The 19,844-nt window shown below is 37.6% G+C and overlaps 1 protein-coding gene across 1 annotated transcript; it reads left to right on the top strand.

The window, feature by feature from the left end:
- The first annotated feature begins 1,666 nt into the window (after positions 1-1,666).
- On the top strand, positions 1,667-2,411 carry LOC149177214 (heavy metal-associated isoprenylated plant protein 12-like). Its single transcript, XM_089423340.1, has 2 exons — positions 1,667-1,706; positions 1,791-2,411. Exons 1-2 carry the CDS (start codon positions 1,682-1,684, stop codon positions 2,060-2,062), a joined length of 297 nt encoding a protein of 98 aa, XP_089279466.1. The 5' UTR covers positions 1,667-1,681; the 3' UTR covers positions 2,063-2,411.
- Positions 2,412-19,844: the final 17,433 nt, after the last annotated feature.

Raw genomic sequence — 19,844 nt, 5'->3', positions numbered from 1 at the left:
AGGACATGAAAATTTATTGATTTTTTAAACCTATTATGGAAAAAAGAGGATTTCAATCTAAGTTTGATACAACCTAAATCATGACAAACAATATGGAGATACAAGGTTATCGACCAATTCTAGAGTATAGCAGGTATCATACATCGTTGTACATTTGTTGTTAAAATTGGTGGGGGAGCACATGGATGAGGCTATTATAAAGCAGACATTCTTCACTAGGTCGTTCGTTGGCTTAAATCTTTTCAGTTTTGATTTAACGCTCAAGACGTAGAAAATTGCTAAAAGGCTACTTAATGGCTTAAATATTTAAATTTTTGATCTGAATTGTTGTTGTAAACTTCTTCTATGGTAGTGAGTCATTAAGAGAATTCATTGAGTACTGGTAAGGAACAAAAGTATATTTATGGCTATGTTTTTTTATTTGCAAGTAGTTGGCTATTTTTGACATCTGAATTCTCTTCACAACGAATATAAAAAATTACTTTGTTGTTTCTTGTAGCAAATTTCTCACAAATTTGTTTAAAGATGATTTCGTCATAAACATTTAACTCTCCATTAAGATAAAATTTTGAAATTTTTTGTTAGAAATATGACATTATGGTGTTGTGTGTAAAGATTCATTGAAACCTTTTTTCTTTTAAAACAAAATATAAACTTTGAAAAATTTCAAACAAAATATTTTTTGTTAGATTAAAAGTTTGTTTTTTTAGTTAACTAAGATATATATAATTACAATTAATTAATTAATTTTTATTTTTTTTAGACTTATTGGAATCCGTGAGTGCCTTTACACTTTTTAGGGCCATTGCTAGTGAATATCATTTGAAAGTAAACATTGATATATGGTGCTTAAGATTCTATATTATATCATAACGAAAGATTGGGTTCGGATGCGTATCCAAATACGAAAGTGCGCCATAATTGCGGGCAGGCTTTTGACTCGACTCGCATTCATCTTATGAGTGGGAATTGAGGCCTCCGTTTCGTGCCTTTGACCACACAATAGTGTCGCCGATTGGTTGTTTGAAGATCGAAATCGACATTTCTGATAGCGAATTTCATTTTTTATATTTCTAACCTTTAAGCTTCGACAGCACTTTTACATTTGTACCGCCTATAACATTTGATCACGAAATTACTCAGCGCTTTCGTGGGACTCGCAGTCAAAACACGAAAAAAGGACCTGCAACTCAGAAAATCCGTAGCACTCAAAAGAGTCGGAAATAAACTTGCAACGACTCAGAAGACTTCGAAGACGCGGAAGTTGGAACCCACCTATGTCTCTCGTCAAAGAATTTGCCGCGTGCTGACTAGTGCGTGTTAGTCAAGCACTGAAACATTCGGCCGCCCGCGTAACACGGCCCTATAATAACAATACATATACGCCATCCTCTGTGAACCTGTGACTCCTTGAGCTTTCATTAACCAAAAATCGAAGGCTCCGAGAGCCAATTTGGTTCTGCTTCCCTTCTACACATATCACAGGAAGCTTTTGGAAGCCTATCAAAAATGAAGGTATGCCACTGCCCTAACTCTGTTCAACCAGAATCATCGGTTTCGAGATTATGCATGTTATGAATTATCGAAACCACTCACTGACGATGATGGCCTGCATGTGTTATATTTGCAGAAAACGGTGCTGAGAGTGGCGATTGACGACGAGAAAAGCAAGAGAAGGGCTATGAAAGCTGTTGCAGCTATTGAAGGTAACTATCAATCTAATATTTATCCATAGCAATTCTCATTAAAATCAATGGGGTTTTGAGAAGTGGTATGATATTCGATTGCAGGCGTAGAGTCTGTTGCAGTTGATATGCAGGAGAGGAAGATAACTGTGATCGGAGAAGTAGATCCTGTGCTTCTGGCAAAGAAACTGATGAAACTCGGATTCACAGAGCTGCTAAGCGTGGGTCCTGCCAAGGAAGAGAAGCCGGCTGCGGAGACTCCGACAGTTGTGTGTCATCATCAAGTGAATGCCGATTATGGGTACGGGTTTTATGAAGAATACTCGTCATACACTGTCATGAGAGATGAGGATCCCAATGGGTGCGCCATCTGTTAGATCTATCTCGACCACTTTCTTCTTTATGGCCGGTTTATGAGAATGGGGGCGACAACCGTTGGTCAAGAAGGCATTTCGGTACACGATGTAAGCTGTTTGTAGTGTTGCAGCAGCTGGGAATTGTTTACGTTAAGAAGTAGTGGGGGCATGGGGTTTACTTTATTAAATGTAGAGATCCATGTACTGTGAAATTGTAGCTGAATCTGTTCAGGTTGGATTTAGCTATAAATAGTGAACAAACCTGGCAAGGAAAGAGGAAAGAAAATTGATAGAAAAAGAAATTAATGAAAAAAAATTATGATATAATACAATATATGGCATATGGTTACACTAATATAATATAGCAGTGAGTTCCAGGGTGAGCCGCCTTTTCCTTGTGATCATAGATGAGGGGGTGGATGATGATATGTTTCTGGAATATCACGATCAAACTGTCACTACACATCATCCTTATGAATACTTAGCTCGGATCCCAAATCATCCTATAAAGAGGGAATTCTCACTTTGACAAGGAAACACCTTCAACTCTTTATGATAATCTACAGATTACCTTGTTTGATCCACCTCCTAGACCAAGGTTGTGAAAAAGAAAGGCATGAAGTGTCATTCTGAAGACAATCCCCAAGTCAGTTGATGTTTTACACTCTCTGAATTCCATGGTAGTTTCTTCTTTGAGCTTGTGTCAAAGTCTTTAGATGGATAGTTGTTATCACAATGTAATCCCATTTTCTTATAATAGAAAGTATCAATTTACAAAAAACAAAAAAAAAGGATCTAGAGAGATGTGAACATGCACTAAAAAACTCACACTTAGTCATAGTTAATTGGTCATGCATCCATCAGTTAATTGTCTCATGAAAGTGGAGATTAGTAAAACTCATGCAGGCACTTGTGGAGTTCCTTCTTGGTGATAATAATGAAGATGTCATGCATGACTCCACTCACTAGTTCAATTGAAGAAAAATAAGTGTATGTTATCTCCAATAGCCCCAAAACATTTCTATAGATAATAGAATGAATGGGTCCCTGCAAGAAGTCATGTAGGGTGCCCATTTTATGGTGCACCAAAATAACATAGAATAACTACAAACAAAATTAAGAGGGAAAATCACATGGTAACATAAGCCCCCCTCAAAATACAATACTACAAAAGCAATACAATCGCTACGTAGTTATGTCCTTCACTCCAAAGTGGTTTCAAAAAAAGTGAAAATTATGCTTAGTGAAAGTCTTTGTGAAGATGTCAACAATGTGTTCAAAAGTGGGACAATACTACAATTTAATGACTTATCATGTACCCATTCTTAAATGAAGTACACGTGGATCACAATGTGTTTTATTTGTTGTTGCTACATTTTATCCCAACAAAACTTTAGTGTGCATTGATTGTCGCATGGAATGACAGTCAAACGATGAAATATGATACAAAGTTCACTAAGGAAGTTTTGCAACCAAATGGCTTGAATGACAATGTTGACTGCACCTTCGTATTAAGCCTTTGTCAATGATAAAGCAATCATGGCTTTTTTTTAGAATATGTCGATATTCCCACTGCTCTAAAAGTCAGATATGCTAATATGGTGATAACACAATGCAAAATGTTGGGATATCGACGAATTCTTTATAACTACCATTTTTATGAATGATGATAGTTTAGTAGAATGTTGAACATGCTACCTCATTTTTTGTTACCTTATTGACATACGACATGTGGTGGGTGTTGACTTGTTGGAAGCATGGCACTATTGACCTAAATACTGGACTTATGGGATATTGGAGATTCTCCATGGAACAATCATTAGAAAATATTGATGTGTCAATATGTTGATATGGCTACTCAGCATGTCACATCACTCTCCAACATTCAATGACTACTTGAAATAAGGTGAGTGTTGATGTTTCCTTTACCACATGACACTACTAACATGTGCCACATATCATTCAAATTTCCTAACTAGCGTGCCGAAAACACCAAATCCAAATTATGTGTATTCTACATTTGGAAAGATCCCAATTGGATAATAATATTCCTTTAATCCATCTTGATGCATTTGGAGGAGAAAAAGTGGAGGAATAAGCTCATGGGACCATTTTTACTGCGAGGACCCAGTTTGGCAAAACAGGGTCTGAAACCTTTTGGGAGAATTTTGAGGCATAAAATGACATATTTTAGGGGGTAAAACTTTGTTTCTTTAATTCAACACCTTCTCATGCTATTCTACACATAGAGACCTTTCTAACGATGTAAGAAACACGTCAATTGGAGTCCGTATGCAAAAGTTATGCCACTCAAAAGTTGACCTTCTTGTTTTCACACGTATACAATGGGAGGATGCCACGTCAGCCCCAATTATTCATGGAAAATGAGCTAGCCACGTGTTTTTGATGTAAAAGACCCTAGAAGATTCTATTTTGTAACTCTAGTTAAGAGTTGATGTAGTTAAACTTAAGCACTAGTAGGCTATCGGGCTGTGTTATAACTTGGCCACTAGGAGGAAGAGGCATTCCATTCTTTTGAGAAAATTTTGTTCCATAGATGAGAAAAGATAGTGAGGAGACACAAGAGGTAGAGAACATAGAAAGGGTCTATGGACTATAGAATCCCACGGGCCACATGCAGTGCTACTTTGTACCTGCAACCATACTTCCAGACAGAGAGAGGGAGCGAAGCAGCCTCATATTCGAGTTGGGTTTTCTCTCGAAATGGTTTTCTAGAGAGAATAGATTGTGTATTGTGTGTGCGTGTGCTTATTTTCTCGTTCTCCACCTTTTTGCATAATTTCCATTAGCATGCATGCACTAATTACAGTAAAATCTACAGATCTAGAAATTAAATAAAACTGTAATAGTGTGGAATCTCAAAAAATATAGTATTATTAGATCTGTTGTGATGAACTGTCTAGTGGGATATATGCAGTAGTTTACAGATCAGGGAACTACCATGTTATCCTTTCTAATATCATCAGCACATCATCATTTGGAAGCCACATTGCACTAATACGTAGAGCCATCAAGTGATGTACTTAGTTAACTAACGTGTCACCAAGTGTCATACATTTAATAGATCTCTACCATATTGAAGAATCCTAAAGGGAATCTCATTTACTCTTTGAGTACCTAATATCCTAGTAATCTTCACTTCCACCTAGCTCTTGGCATTGACTCATCTCCAAGGGCTACGAATAAGACTTGCAGACTTTAAATTTCCTCAATTAATCAAATTCTACATAGTTACTCCCAATAGTTTTGATTTCTTCATCCCCTTTCAAAGCTAAAATAATTATTTACCTTTAACTAGGAAACCTTTAAACTTCCTCATCTCCATCACTTATGCAATATATGGGTCGCGTATTATTTTACCTCTAGTCACCTATAGAGCCTTAAGCTCCTACCAACATAGAAGTCTCACTTCACCATTATAGTATACATAATGATTCAACATGACAATATTCTTAAACTAATAAATTAATACAAACAATATAGCTAAATCTAATTACTTAATTGAGGAACATGCAACATGTAATAATCATAGATAGCAAAAGTGAAAGGATTTCATTTTTACATAGTTTTTATTGTTAAGAATGCAAAAACAACATCTACACAAAGTAGGTTAGCTACTCAGTTGACTGTTCATACACATATTAAATATGACATTACAATAGATTTTAGCTTAACATTGCATGCATATATAGTGAATCCATCATAGTATTTAAATATGAAACATTGAACAACATTTACATATGATTTTAAAGGATCAAATAAACTGAACTATTCCACTTGAATCCACAAGAAACTAAATAAGGGGCATTTGCTCTCCACGCAATCGTATGCATAGATACAATGTCATCTTCTTGTATTTAATCATCCACAAACCAAATCTAACATTTAAAAGATGCTTATCTCGAGGAATTTCAAGTTTAATTCAGGGTGTAGAAATTGACGGCAAATATCCTTCACTACTAGTAAATAAGAGTGTTTCCCCTCTAGAAGTAAGTTTGTATTATTCACACAACCAAAATATGGCCACTAGGGCCTTGCCTAGAACAAAATAAAATCCCTTCACCACTTTCTATGGTCCCCTCAATGATTCTCCTTCTCCTCAAAATTTATCATCCACAATAAAACCAAATTATCAAGGTCTTGTCATGCTACCCAACCAATTCTTGAGGATTCTTCACTGATTTTCAATCATATCAAACAAGCTCTCTCTCACATGCTTGCAATGAATCAATGGACTTTTCACTATCCCTCTATCTGAGTCACTCTTGCACACCTTTATAGTCCTAAATCCACACATAGGTTTATAGGTTGCTAACTCACAATGGATAACCTCCCCATTTTCCCCATGATTGTTTCCTTTTCTAAGCAAGCTCTGAGGTCCCTCCTTAGCTTGTGAAGTCAACTAGAACTTGTCACGTGACATGCAGTCTAGTTTTGGATATTTTTTTGCCTCCTCCCCCATTTCTCTAATAACTCCCCTGTAGTTATATAGTTCAAGTTGAACATCAACAATAAAAATCATTGATTTTGACAAATATAGGAAACATCTGAGTCCCCCTCACAATATTACTCAAGCAAGTTATTCTTTCACACATTGGGATCTATATAGGATGGTCCTCGTCTTCAAATTTAGCAATTTATATTTAAATATAATAAGATATTTACATAAAAACATCTTTGGCATGTTATCCATCCTAGCCTTCTAGCATTATCATCCTTTAATTACATTTACAAAAATTAGGGATTAGAAAACTAATGCTACAATATTATCTTCATTATGAAAATACTAAAGTAAGATTCAATGAACATATGCCTAAAAGATTGTTAAATCTCAAAGTGAATAGATACCATGTTTGAACATTCCCATTATTTTATATTATCATGCCAATAGTTGATTTGTTTGATTTTGAGCAGACCAATTGATATGTTGCAATTTTCAAATGTTGATTGAATGTAGATTGTGACAAGACTTTGAATCTTGATGTTTAACTATCATCTTTAGAATTTGATATTCCCCTCTTGTTAGGTGTAAGGTGAGAAGTTTGTTGAAGGAATCCAACATGAACCTTTGGATTATTCTATTACTTAGATATTCATAGTATTAGTTCGTATCCTGCACAAGGGTTAGCAAAAAAAAGTTCTCCTATGACGGTTCTAGTAGGATAACAACAAAGTGAGGGTTGAAACCCTAAAAGTGGTAAGAATGATTATTCTTTAATATCATATATTCATAAAACAAAATGATAGAATGGAAAATGTGCAATGAAAAAGAAAGTTTGAAAACATAAAAATATTACTACACTTCCATACCCAATGAACAAACCTTTATTAAAATATGAATATGTCACCTATGAATAAAGGTACATGAATGTGACTCACACTATCCTCCTCCTTAGCAGGATTCTTTCTATCCCCTTTCTATGGCTGTAATGGTTCGTTCCCTATGAAGTATGTAGAGAGAAAAGTGGCATCATGAATATCTAATGGAGAGTACTCGAATTGCAAAGAACCAGAGTTTCAACGATGAAAATGGTCATGGTAAAAACCAATGGAGAAAACATCTCCATTTATGATAAAATTCTAGATTAGACTTGATATGGTCGAATAATTAGATATTTGTTGGACCAAATAAAGACATAACCACTTATTGTTGATTTGGGGTAGCATCGGATGTGCTCTAGCCACGAAATTTGGTGGAGAGGTTGGGGCACATGAGATCTCTAATATCCAGAAAGGGTTTGGGTAGATTCTAAACTAATCAGGAGGTATTAAAATAATTAATATTTTTAATGGAGTCCCTAAGTCTAAACTTAGGGAAAATAAAATATTAATGTGTATTAATATGAATCTGTGCTAGAGTGGTCCAAAAGACATTGATCAAACCATATCTAATATTAGCTGTTGATTAGGGACTTAATCTCACCCATTGAGATGTCAACAGGAAAAGTATAAGAGGAGGCTTGAGGGTCACTTGGAGAGTACACCAGAGTGATCAGTCATTCTATTATCTAGAGTAGGGTTTGAAAAGAGAGATAGAATCAGTGATCAGGAGAGAAGCTGAGGGGCATTGAGTACAGAGAAATAGAGAAGGCAAAGATTGTGTCAGGAGAGTAGCACAATAGCCAAGGAGAGTAACGCAGAGCTAGAAAGGGTTCACGCAGAGGCAACGAAGTGCTGTGTAGAGCACCAAAGAGGTCAGTGTGTCTGATGCATAGGCCCAGAAAGCTGATGCAGGGCCTCCTAGGGCTGACGCAGGCCAAGAAAGACTAACGCAGGGCTAGTGTGAGATAGAGAGGGGCTGACGCAGTCCAGATTGGGCAGACGCTAGGGCTGTAGAGTAGTTTTGTGCTGAGGAGCTGCCGGAAGGATTTTCTGGGGTTTCAGCCGGGAGATTTCTCTCAAACTGTGAGGTATAGCTACTAAGGAAATTCTCTATTGGGTAGCCAATTTCGCGACCCAGATTGTACTCTGATATTGCTTAATAAGAAAACCCTAAGATAGTTGCACCTGTTTTCCCGCATTGGGTATTTTCGGGGACATTGGTCCAAAAATAATGGTGTCATGTGGTGTGTTTGTTCTTGTTTCTTTTAGTTGCTGATCTGTAATATGTTGAGCATGCACTAGTGTTTATTTTTAGTATTTACTTTGTAAATAACTTGTTAAAGTAAAAATAACAATTAGGTAGGAATAAATCATAAAAAGTGCATACTAAGTAAACTTAGAAACTTCAACATGGTATCAGAGGATGATTGCAGATCACATGAGAACTAAGAGACATCAGCCGAGTAGAGAAATAGCAGTAGAAAACACCTATCTCGAGGTGACAAAAGTTGTTTCTAGCAACGCAGAAGCCAAGGAAGTGTGACACAACGCCAACGAGAGCCACATAGAAGAAGCTGGGAACTGCGAAGAGCCTTAGAGAGGCCAGCGTTGTTCACACAAAAGGCCATAGGGCTGATGCAGGGCATCCCAGGGCTGGCGCAGACCCATCCGGGGTGACACGGAGACAACGTGAGGCAAAGAGGGACTGACAAAGTTCATAGAGAGGTAGTTGCTAGGGTTTAGAAGGCTGTAGGAATATTGCGGAGTGGAGATAGTGAGGTATTGTAGTTAGAAAAGTACCTGACAGAGTAGGGCCAGAGGGGTTGTTACTGAGGGTTTCTAGCCGAGGAACCCAGATCAACAATGCAGTTGTACAAGACGATCACAGTAGGGGGCATCTCGACAAGCAGCAGAAGGATTTCCAGGAGGGAAATTGGGACTGAGAGGGATTCTAGAAGAGAACTTCTAGATGGGAAGTAGATACTAAGGGGAGTTGAACAGACAAATTCCAGGAGGGAAGTAGAGGATCTTCATGGAACGTCATGAGGTAAGTTACGAGGATAGATTGGACGGAGCATCGAACTTCGCAATTTGGAAGGCCATAATCTTATTAATGCTTGACAAGAATCATGTCAAGAACTTTGCCTTGAAGACAATGGCTATCCTAGTCAACTGAAATGATAATGACAAGTATGAAGAGGCGATGGTGAGGGCCAAGTGCATTATCCTTGATGAGGTCAAGGATCATGTGGTACCACATATAGCTGAGAAGGAAATGATAATTGAGATGTGGGAGGCTCTCAAGAACCTATACGAGAATACTTCTGTACAGAGAAGAATGTTGCTCGAGAACCAAATGAGGTCGTATCAAATGAAGAAGGATCAAACAATTGATTCCTTCCTCAGAGGACTGAATGAGATCCGAGATCAGTTGACTGCTATCGGAGTGACACCAGATCAAGAGCTTATGGTGAGGATAGCCCTGAATGTTGCCTCAGAATATTGGGAAGTGTTTCTCCAGAGCATCCTGGGCAGAGGGACTCTCCTACCTTGGGACGAGATGTGGGCAACTCTTCTCCAGGAAGAGATCACACAGTAGTCAAAGACAGGTAGCAACAGAAAAGGGATGAAGGTCAAGCAGGAGGAGGAGGATGTGGCCCTAACATCTGAGGGAAAGAAGGAGAAGTGGAAAAAGAAAGATCTCTCCAAGATCAAGTGTTTCCACTGTGGGGAGATGGTTCACTATGTGACCCAGTGCCCAAGGAAGAAGAGTAAGGGAGAGTCTTTTGAGACTAAGGCAACGTCAGCACGGGCAGTGAAGGAAGTTTTTACAGACGATGATTGTGCGATGAGTGCACACACGCCACTTGAGCGGAAGTGGGGAGACATCGAGATGTAGTCAGATGGACTATGGGTGATGAGGGGCAGGATCATTGAGGTACCTAGCCTCTTGGATTAGACCTTGCTACGGGAGCCTTGACGAGGAGTAGTAGGACTAGTTGGGTGGGTAGAGACAGATGCAGATGGAGCAACAGAGAGAGCTACAGTGCAGGAGTCCCAAGAAAGTGCAGAGCTAGCAAGCTGCAGCAGTGCAAGAGGCACAAGAGTGTTGCACCAGTGCAGAACAGCACAAAGAAGTGTGCAATAGTGTGAGATGTAGGGAGGTGTTGCTATAGCGTAGAGGTTAGAGAGAGGGAGCACTTGTCAGCAGTAGAGGGAGCTTCAACATCAGTGGGTGTTTCTAGCCCAATAGGGAGGTTAGTTGGGAGATCAGTTACTTACTTCTCAGTAATTGAGTTGTAGTGCAGTAGTGGGTAGCACGATGCAACATGATGAGAGGAGGTGCAATGCAGATGCAGTGCTAGGAGAAAGGACTAGCAGCATCATGGATGCAGAGGGAGCTATCGTATAGATGCAGCAGTGGTAGTGGCAGAAGCATGGGCATCAGTATAGGAGGTAGCAACGTAGAGGATGTTGGGTAGGAAGGCCTATCATCAGCATAGGTACCGTTATCGGATGATCAAAGTAATACTTAGTGAGGAATATTGCTAGAGTAGAGTCCTCACAAAGAGGGAGTGTTGATTTGGGGTAGCATCGAATGTGCTCTAGCCACGAAATTTGGTGGAGAGGTTGGGGCACATGAGATCTCCAATACCCAAAAAGGGTTTGAGAATATTCTAAACATATCAGGTGATATTAAAATAATTAATATTTTTAATGGAGTCTCTAATTCTAAACTTAGGAAAAATAAAATATTAATATGTATTAATATGAATTTGTGTTAGAGTGGTCCAAAAGACATGGATCAATCTAGATCTAATCTTAGCCATTGATTAGGGACTAAATCTTAGCCATTGAGATGTCAACAGGAAAAGTATAAGAGGGGGCTTGAGGGTCACTTGGAGAGTACACTGGAGTGATCAGTCATTCTATTTTCTAGAGCGAGGTTTGTTAAGAGAAATAGAATCAGTGATTTGGAGAGCAAGTTAGGGGCATTATGTACAGAGAAATAAAGAAGGGACAGATTGTGCTAGGAGAGAAGTGCAACATCCAAGGAGAGTGACACAGAGCCAGTAAGGACTCATGCAGGGCCACACAGAGGTAGCCAAGTGTTGCGCAGAGCATCAGAGAGGCTAGTGTGTTTGACGCAGAGGCCCAGAAAGCTGACGCAGGGCCTTCTAGGGCTGACGCAGGCCAAGAAAGGCTAACTCAAGGCCAGCGTGAGACAGAGAGGGGTTGACGTAGTTTAGATTGGGCCGACGTTGGGGTTGCAGAGCACTTTTGTGCTAAGGAGCTGCCAAAAGGATTTTCCGGGGTTTCAGCTAGGAGATTTATCTCAAATTGTGAGGTATAGCTGCTAAGGAAATTCTCTCTTGGGTAGGCCAGTTTTGGTACCTAGATTGCACTCTAATATTGCTTAATAAGAAAACCCTCAGATAGTTGCACCAGTTTTCCCACTTTGGGTTTTTTCGAGGACATTGGTCCAAAAATAATGGTGTCATGTGGTGTGTTTGTTCTTGTTTCTTTTAGATATTGATCTTTAATATGTTGAGCATGCACTGGTGCTTATTTTCAATATTTACTTGGTAAATAACTTGTTATAGAAAAAATAACAAGTAGGTAGGAATAAATCAGAAAAGGTGCATGAAGGGTTTCTAAACTAAGTAAACTTAGAAGCTTCAACACTTATGGTATTTTATTATTATTTGAGAGAGGAAGAGGTAAAATAAATAGTCAATGGCCTTTATTTGGATAAGTAACTCAAAAAATAATGATTAATTGAGCTAATTAATAAAAATAGGTAAAATAAATAAGAAATAATTAATAAACAAATGGGTTTATTTAATTACTTCAAGGTGAAATGGTCATACAAGCTAGAAATAATTATGAAATAATAATTTAATAGATTATTCCTACAAGAATGTTTATAGAATTAAGGAATAATAAAAAAATAAATGATTTCTTGAATTATTCCTATGGAAACGAAAAATGTGAGTGAACATATTTTTAATTATTTTCACCTTGATGGGTAAATATATGAGAATAACATAAAATTAATGGATTTATGGGTTATTCTCATGTGGATGAATTAATTAAATGGAAATAACTTAGGAAAGTGGTTCCTTAGGCTATTTTCAAATGTGAAATGGGTTCTAATGTGTAAAACCCATACTGCATGGTGTTTTTTGATCATCCTAGTAAATTGTGTCTAGTTTATCATGTTTTAGGTGATAAAATATTGCCCCTAATGTATGAGTATTAGGAGAAAATAATATGTCTGAAATAAAATCATATGACCTAAATACACTACAATTTTCATTTGGCTAAACATAAGGGGATTTGATGTAGAGAGAAACGTAGTGCCTCTACTTCCAAGAGATGAACAACTTGAGGAGGAGGCACTACCATACATTAATCAAGAGTCTTCAAGTGGATGCACATAATTTCAATAATGTGCGGGAGGCATACTCATACTTGTTGAGATAACTAAGTACAAAGAATATTGATGTGCCCAAAGAAAGCAGGTCTTCACAAAATAATGTATAATACATAATGAGTTGGCATCAATGGGCAGAAAATTAATGAAATAGTTAATCCTATATACATGTGTGTGGAACAAAATGTCCAGGAATGATACTATGACTATTTTTGAGCTGGGTACACATGACCAAATGACACCATGTTGACAAGAGGGGGAGATCACAACTAAAGAATCCTTTTTGCATAGGAAAGGGCTTTGAAGATATGAAGGAGCCAACTAAAGAGGGGCTCATGCAATGGGATCTACGAATGGTGGAAATTGACCTAGTCAAATCTGCTGAATTACTTCTGAGGTTAGATCATGGATTGCTAAATGGTTTTTCATGCGAGGAACTACCTGAAACGAAACCCCCTCCTAAGGTCTAGGAACATCTCACACATTCTCATGGAATAATGGTATAATCTCCTAAAGTATTGCACCATCAAGTGTATTATTCTAAATTATGTGATGATGAGTTGGAGTCAAGCACATGAGAAACAACCAAGTCAGAGGGAAGTGGTGCTTCCATTTGTTTGATTCGAGGAATACAGTATTGTGTAAATCATATCCAAAGGTACATTATCCTCTAGGCCATTATCCTAGAATAAATGCATTGAAGGTAATAAAAGAGGGCTTGTGAGAATTGTGGCAATGATCAGTGCTCAACAAAGGAACAAGGAATATAGTATAATGTGGATGACAAAGACTAACTCCAAGGTAGGTAACGAAGTGGTCTAAGTGTGGGCTTATGACTTCACTTGTCAGAGCATAACATGCAATGTTGACCTAGAAGAAATTGAAAAAGTTCCAAAGGGGATGGTTAATTACTCATAAATAAGATTTTCAAAGGCAAAACATGACATTTTGAGGTCAAATCTTCGTAATACAGAACATGTATGACACACAGAGGGGGTGATATTTTGTAATAGGACTCACTTTAGTTCTCAATAGATTCCATAATAGATAATGGTGACTCATCTTTGATGCTCTAAAAAAGGGTGAATCAATGATGATATCAATAACCAAACTAAGTAAAAGTAGTATAAGGACCTCTTGGGATAAACTAAGAGGTTATCTGAGGTGGATTTGTCGGGAACATGGGTTATCATCATGAAAAGGTGAAATTCAACTAATTTTTCCTCTATTATGAAGACAAATTGGACTCCCAGTGTGAAGGAGATCCAATAGCATGGGCACCAAAATGTAAAGGGTAAATGGTTCTTAAGTGCCCATGTGAGGAAGGCTCTAACACTGGATAGGTGGAAAATGCAAAAGATGCATGGCATAATCCACTTATCAAAGTGTGGGGGTCCTTAAGGTAATATATGTTTAATGATAGGAAAATCAAATAAATGAAGTGATTTTATGGATATGTGAAGTGCTATAGGGAATGGGCCCAAAGGAGACCCTATAAACATGGGTAAAGAATGGTTAGTAACAATGAAAATCAACACATGAGTCAACAAGTGAAAAGATAAGGTGGTGACAGACTGCAAGTGACAAATATGAAGAAATTCACTTTAAATAGGAGGAGACATGACACCTTATGGAAGAAATGGCTTCTCAATGAAGTATCAAATCAACAAAAATGAAGAGAGACCCATTTTAGAGCTCACAAATAGCTTTTCAGTGGTGCTAACAATTCATCAAATGGAGGGAGTATGAGCCTAGAATGGACAAGTGAGAAATGGTAAATTTTTCCTATATAGGGTATTTCCCTCCAATTCCAAATCATTTATGCATTAACTTCAAGAGAACTTGGAAAGGAGGGAAAGGTCCTAAATTTTGGTGAGCTCGTAGTGGACCAATTTACCAATGGAATTTGGATCTGTGACCTTTAGATAGATTGTTTTACTTATTCAAGCATGAACTTAATGCTTCTTGGAAAAATGGTTCTTAGTGAAGAATAAAGGAAATAAAAGATGAGGCAATGAACTACCAAAGGAGGTCTAGAGTCACCCTTCCCAATAAATAAAACATGGGGACTAGGTGGTAAGTGAGGCATCACATATATTATAGAATGTTTCAATGTATGATATCAATAATGTGACTATATGTAATGTGTGAATTGTTCGCTAGAGAGGTCAGTAGGAAAAACCACCCAAGAAAGGAGAGGATAATCATCCTTATATAGAAAGTTGGGGATATGATGAGAGTGGATAATAAATAAATGAAAAATTGACCAGAGAGGACATCATGTCCCCAACCATGAGATGCTTCCCCCCAATAGATGATAATGGGAGGGACTGATCAATGTAAGAAAATATGGGAATAGTGACCTACGTTGAATGTGTATGTGGCATGCTAAGAGAATACTCCAAATGGTGGTGATACACATATGCACTGGGGGTGTACAATTGGAATTTATGTGTTTATATTGCTCACCATCTATTGTGGATTGGTTATCCTCTAATGGAAATAAAGGATAAATATAGTGGGAGGAAGGAAATGGTGGTGTTCCAATCTCACTTCGTACTACATGTACGAGTCAAAGGGACTACATTTATGGGTTTGAAATAAGGTGTCACCACACCAAGGAATGGCTTAGGCTCTATTGAAAAAATTCTCACCCAGATGAAAATGGGGCTTAACAACAAAATTTTCTAAGGGAAAGGTAGTTGAGGTAAGATGTAGGAATGATTAAGGAGATCATCTAGACTCTAAAAGTTCTTCAGGATAGGGAAGAATAGTGGTACTAGAGTCGAAGAAACTACCAGCTGAAATATGAGGGTTATTGATAATTTCTTCTCTTGGACCCTCAAAAATGCATTCCCCCTTACACAAATATTGTGCAACATTGTAATTACAAGAAGGTGGATGTGGTTCAAATTCCTAGGTTTGAAGTAAGGGGTTATTGAACTAATCTACTTGACTATGAACAAAGTGTTGTGATTCCATAGCATATTAATAAATTGGACTTGGTTGTTGTGGGGGGAAATAAGATTGATTATGTATATTATCCCATGGATAATAAGGTGTGTTCATAGAATCCATAATGTCTCCATCGGAATGGAGATTGGAAGGTGAGACTACAAATGACCACATGATGTAGATGTTGAAGAATTCTCAGAATCATCATCATGAGAGACATGGTTCAAATGTGAAATATCTATAGAGGGAGATTGGTGACAAGTGGACTAAAGTTCCTCTGATTTTGAGACCGAAGCAACCTGAGAGACGTAAGTTATTTATGAAGGTACAAAGTTGGATGCTCTGTCTGATTCTAAAGATGGTAATCCCATAGATGATTACAAATAAAGGATATGTGCAATATTTTATCCGATCTACACATCATGGGGACCAATCAAAATGGTGGGTTGTTGGTTCCTTGCCTTGATAAAGAAGAGGTACCCAGGGCTATAAGTAGAGGGGTGGAAGCTCCACTACAAGCATCATCCATTCTTCAAATAATGATGAGGGTATCACAAAAATGTGAGAGGTAAGAGCAGTGATGTGAGTAATGTCCATACATTTTGCAAAAATAATAAGGGTGGCTTGTGCATAATTCTTTATTCTTCTTAGATGACTCATGAAAAGGGACTTACACTTGAGAACCTGTTGTCGCTGCGACAAACACCCTCAAAATTCTTTCGTACACTTGATTTTTGAAGCCTACTATGGATATTGTGACTGGTTGTTCTGTAGTCACTTCTTGGTTAGATGATTCTTTTTGAGCTCCCTTCTAGGATTGGAAGTGTCGAAGTCACTTGATCACACATGCTTAGTCTCTAACAAGTTCATGAGCACATTATTTTACATAATCTTGGACAAGAGTTCCATCAAGAATGTATTTGTGTGATGCCTAATCCATTTCTACAATCATTGTGCACTAACAATGACAATTTATCACATTCAAGTTGTGTTTGGACTTCCATTTTGGTGATTTTTGCAAAATGTCGTTTCCACGCACCTTTATTCTTGCGAGTGTCATTTTAACATTTTTGGTTGTTTATTTGACTTGATTTCACTTTAATTAGTCTTGTTTTCATGTTATATTTTCTTTGGCATGTGTTACTTGCACTGTCATTCATAGATCATAAGATTTGTTCACACTTTAGCAATTGTTGTATTTTTGCATGTTAGCTGTCACATAATGTATGTATGCTTGTTCTGGTTGTTTCAAGGGGTAATATTTGTGTGAATGAGTTGGTCCAACCATGTAAACATCATTCACACTCATTCACAAAGTTTTAAGCATTGTCGCACAAGTGTTGTCACTGTCGTCACAAAGTGTACCTTTAGTGTTGCACTTGTCATAAAGTCATTGCAAAGTTGTTGCATTGAGGAAAATATGTTGTTAACGTGTTCGAGGTGATATATTTTTTTGTTTCATCAATGTGTTTCAAGTGTTTGATCATAGTCAAGTCATATCATTATTTACAATAGTCTCTTTGGTCCCACACTTAGCCAAATTTAAGAAAATTCCTAACAACCTAGCCTCATTTGGCCCTCCTGAACTGCAAATTATAAATTCTCAGCCCTCAAGAAACTATTGTTTATCTTGTCACTATGCAATGCGTAGCCTCTGCCTCCCAGAACTATGAATTTCATAACCCTAGTACTGAAGCCCAACCCCCGAGTCTTGGAACTGTGCATCTTTCTATCTAGCCAAGCCAATATTGCACATTTCAAAGACTCAGTCCTCAAGCCTCAGTCTTGAGCTCCTGAAATGTGCAACTGTGCAATCATCTAGCCTCCCATCCTTCCGGTACTATGAATTTCACGTTTTCAATGCTCACATCCAGGCCTTAGTCTCCAAAACTAAGTAATTATGCCCTCCATCCAGGCCTAAAATACACATTAAGAAGTCTCAGACCTCAATTCAATTCCTTGATCTCTTGAGTTGTGCAATAAGAAAAATATACTTTTCCTTCTAGAACTGTGCATTTTACTGAAACATTGCATAAGCCCTTAGCTTGGCTAACTAAGCTTCCAAAATACGTAATATTCTTCCTCAGACCAGCTTGAATTGCACATGGCACAGCCTCAAGGCTCAAGCTTCACACTTGACATCCTAAGCTACACAATTGCATAGTTACTTAGCCCCTTCCCAGCCTATCACCCTGTTCAGGCTTAGTGAGTGGATCAATATGCACCATCTTAGACTAAGTGTTTATCGGACTATCGTCATCTTGTCATGAGTGGATTACAGATGTAGGTACTCTGTCATGCTATGGCAAGATGATGATGAGGTAGATGGAGAAGGAGGACATGCTAGAAGACACATATGGAGCTTAAGAGATAAGATGATCATTAGACAAGAAGACGAAGGAACACTAGACTATAATAGAAGATGAAGATGAAGATCACATGGAAGACTCCTCATCTTTAAGTCATAAGGAGGAGGAGGAGGAAGAACATATACCATATTTTCAAGAAGATACAAATAAACAAGCAGCAAGAAGGACAACTTGGCACTGTCATAGCATCATGCAGTCCATGTCATCAGTGTCATGTCATGTCCTGTCACAAGTCATCATATGCCACATCATTATTATGGATTATGTAATTACTTATTCAAAATGTATTATAAAGTGGAAGTCCAAACAACACATTCAGGATATGAAGAGTCATTTAAATTAAAAAATTCCTTAAAGTCAAATAGTCATGAGGCTAGTCATAGAGTCACAAGGAAGGTGAAGCATCAACTCTTGGTTATATATACACCCTCATAATAAGAGGAAAGGAATTTTTACCTTGGCTCCTCCTGCAAGGAATTAGAGAGACAAAATAGTTCTTTTGAGGGGCAAGGAGTAGATCTAATGCTCCAATATTGGAGATAGTTATTTTTCTTGTATACATGTGTCTTGGGAATTTTACTTAATAATAAAATCATTCATGGTTGACACGTTCTTCATGCATGGATTGTGAACATTTGTAAGACTACTCTACATATGTTTGTATTTCATGTTTTCTTTCATCTCTTCTAAAGTAACTGAACTATTTCAGTTACTTTAGTACTTAACTTATTTAATGTGCTATAATGGTTGTTATTCTTGTCCCATCCCTGTGTAATATTCCATATGATACTAGACAGGTCTTTCTCATTCATTGGTTGTAATGACGTCGCATATTTTGTGAACTATTCCACTATATGTCAGGTACATCCGTCTTGTTCCGGTGTGTCTCTTCTTACTACCTCTCTTTTAGAGGATCAATATACCCTTTTCCTATGTAGTAGAAGAACTTTTATACACCTACAACCGAACACTCACCAAGCACACCGTCTTTATTTTCGAAGGCACCATGTGTTCCTCTCTCTTACTGAGAGTTAGAGCCAAGGAAAACTTGTAAGAATACATGGAAACCGGGTTGATAATTCAGATGGGGCTCCTATTCCAAATAGTGTGAGGTCTAATTGGGACTTCACATTGGGGAGACCCCTTTGTTGAAAAATTTATAACACCATCAATAATGGTGCTAGAAGGAGGGCTAGATGACAAGTTGTGTTTGTTTAGTCCATTTTGAACCTCTTATCTCAAATGGATTATCCTCAAATCTTACTCCTAAGGTGTTTCTCTAATTTATCCATTTATCAATTTTCAATCCCCGATGATCCTCTCTATCACTTTTCTCAGTTAAAGTTTAATGGTAAGGACAGAACATCCATAGTCCCACATATTTATGATTTTCTTAAATTTTGTGAATCTTACAAAATCGATGATGAATAGTTTTCTTGTGTGCTTTTCTTCCTCACCCTTGAAGGTCGTGTTAATCAATGGTGCCATACCTTAACAAGAATCTCCATCCATTCTTTCCATCATTCCATCAAGGAGGTTTATCAAGACTTTGATAGGTAAGATTACTGATATGATAAAAGAATCAATCAATTAAGAATGAATCTTAATGAATCACTTGAGGATTTCTCTAATTGATCCCTTCACCTTTGTCATGAATCTCTTGAAGAAGATGCAGATTAGGGTTTCTTTAAACAAAATA

Source organism: Pinus tabuliformis, chromosome 4_1 (genome assembly GCF_031772625.1).
Source record: "Pinus tabuliformis cultivar Carrire ecotype Pingquan chromosome 4_1, CPIR1, whole genome shotgun sequence".
Taxonomy (NCBI): Eukaryota; Viridiplantae; Streptophyta; class Pinopsida; order Pinales; family Pinaceae; genus Pinus; species Pinus tabuliformis.
Note: the sequence above shows the minus strand (reverse complement) of the source record. Positions and strands in the feature narration are given on the sequence as shown.

Bases quoted from the DNA above. Each gene is read 5' to 3' on its own strand.
- LOC149177214 (XM_089423340.1), top strand. From the start codon at position 1,682: ATGAAAGCTGTTGCAGCTATTGAAG. The intron at 1,707-1,790 runs GTAACTATCAAT...ATTCGATTGCAG, and splicing joins AGCTGTTGCAGCTATTGAAG to GCGTAGAGTCTGTTGCAGTT.